The 1,630-nt window shown below is 59.1% G+C and overlaps 1 protein-coding gene across 1 annotated transcript; it reads left to right on the top strand.

Annotated features, from left to right (window-relative positions):
* Positions 1 to 273: 273 nt before the first annotated feature.
* On the top strand, positions 274 to 765 carry LOC112124687 (fibroblast growth factor 11-like; the record flags this gene model as incomplete). Its single annotated transcript, XM_024223157.1, has 2 exons — positions 274 to 472; positions 650 to 765. Coding segments are annotated over 2 exons (315 nt in total), but the record flags the coding sequence as incomplete, so codon positions are not given.
* Between the last annotated feature and the right edge of the window lie 865 nt (positions 766 to 1,630).

Genomic DNA, 1,630 nt, shown 5'->3' with positions numbered 1-1,630 from the left:
GGGCTGGCCCCAGGGCGGCGCTAGGGGGCGCTGTGGGGCAGGGAGCGGGGCGGGGGGCTCCGCAGGGGGCGCTCTCCCCTGGCGGTCAGCGGTGGCCCTGGTGAAACCCAGGCGTCCGAGGCAAGGCGCAGCTCTGAGACCCGTCGCCTCCCTGCTGAAAGACAAGAGCGGGGGGCACTGCCCTCTACTGCCCACAGTTGGTCATTACACCCCCCACCACGCACCGTTCTTTCTTTCTCACTCACACCCCATTTCTCTCCCTCCCTCTCCCAGGCTCACTTCACCGCCGAGTGCCGGTTTAAGGAGTGCGTCTTCGAGAATTACTACGTCATGTACTCCTCCACCCTGTACCGCCAGCGCGAATCCGGCCGCTCCTGGTACCTGGGCATCAACAAAGAAGGCCAGCCCATGAAGGGAAACCGAGTCAAGAAGACCAAAGCCGCCGCCCACTTCCTGCCCAAGCTATTGGAAGGTGAGTGGGGGAAGCAGGAACAATGGGGCGGGGGCTAGGGGAAGCAATGGGGGATGTAAAATAGAGACACCCCCCCACACCCCCGGTGTCTTTCTGTGTGGTCGGGCGGCTGGAGCAGCCAATCCCGTGCTGTCCCTCACTTCTTCCTTCTCCGTGTGTCTCTCTCCCTCCCCACAGTGGCCATGTACCGCGAGCCGTCGCTCCATAACGTGGTGGACCCCTCGGCGCCCCAGAAATCAGATGAGGCCGGGGCCCCCAGCAAAGAGACAGCCAAGCCCCGCAAGGCGACGTAACCCCGAGGGCGGGGAGGGGCGTCGGCACCGCTCCAGCAATGCCCCTCCCTCGCACGTTCCCGCTCTGCCCCCTTCTGCTCAGGACGCCTGCCTACCTACATTCAACCTCTGGACCTCAGAAAAAAATGCCATCGAGGGTGTAATACCCTTTGCCACCACTGGGAGGGCGACATTGCCCTGCTGGAGAAAGAATTAGGGGTGTGCGTATATATATATATATATGGTCTTCCATGCCAGCTGAGAGCGTGATTCCCTGTTCGGCCAACAAGTGGTGACATTGGGAAAGGTTCTGATCTATGCCAGCTTCCTTTGCAGCAATAAGGGTGCAATGCCTTTTCCCACCAGCGGAGGGCGATATTGGGAAAGCGTCTGATTGTCGCAATAAGGGCGCGATGCCTTTTCTACCAGCGGAGGGCGACATTGGGAAAGACTATTAGAAACATCCCCTTCCGTTGCACAATGGACGATACGCTTTTCAACCGCTGGGTCGCATCGGGGAAGGATGTTCTAGGCGAGCCCTTCCATTTGCAATAATTAAAAAAAAGGGTATCCTGCCCACTTCCAGCGGAGGACGGGGACATCGGGACATCGCCCCCTGGCGTGAGACCACCGAGTGGTGACACGGTCACATTGGGAGAGGCTATTACATACGCCACTTTCCCTTGCAATAAAAAGACAGCGTGTTCCTCTTTCCCACCAGCAGGTGGCGACGTTGTCACAGTGGGGGGGGGAAGATGGGTCTATCTGCCGCCATCTAGTTGATACCCTTTCTCCCCACTAGGGGGCAACACTGTTGCATCAGGAGAGAGTGTTCTAGACATCACCTTCTCTGGCGTCGTACCTTCTTCGACCACTAGGGGGGGTG

The sequence above is a fragment of the Terrapene carolina genome, unplaced genomic scaffold (assembly GCF_002925995.2).
Source record: "Terrapene carolina triunguis isolate 2854851 unplaced genomic scaffold, T_m_triunguis-2.0 Scaffold28732, whole genome shotgun sequence".
NCBI classification, from domain to species: domain Eukaryota; kingdom Metazoa; phylum Chordata; order Testudines; family Emydidae; genus Terrapene; species Terrapene triunguis.
Note: the sequence above shows the minus strand (reverse complement) of the source record. Positions and strands in the feature narration are given on the sequence as shown.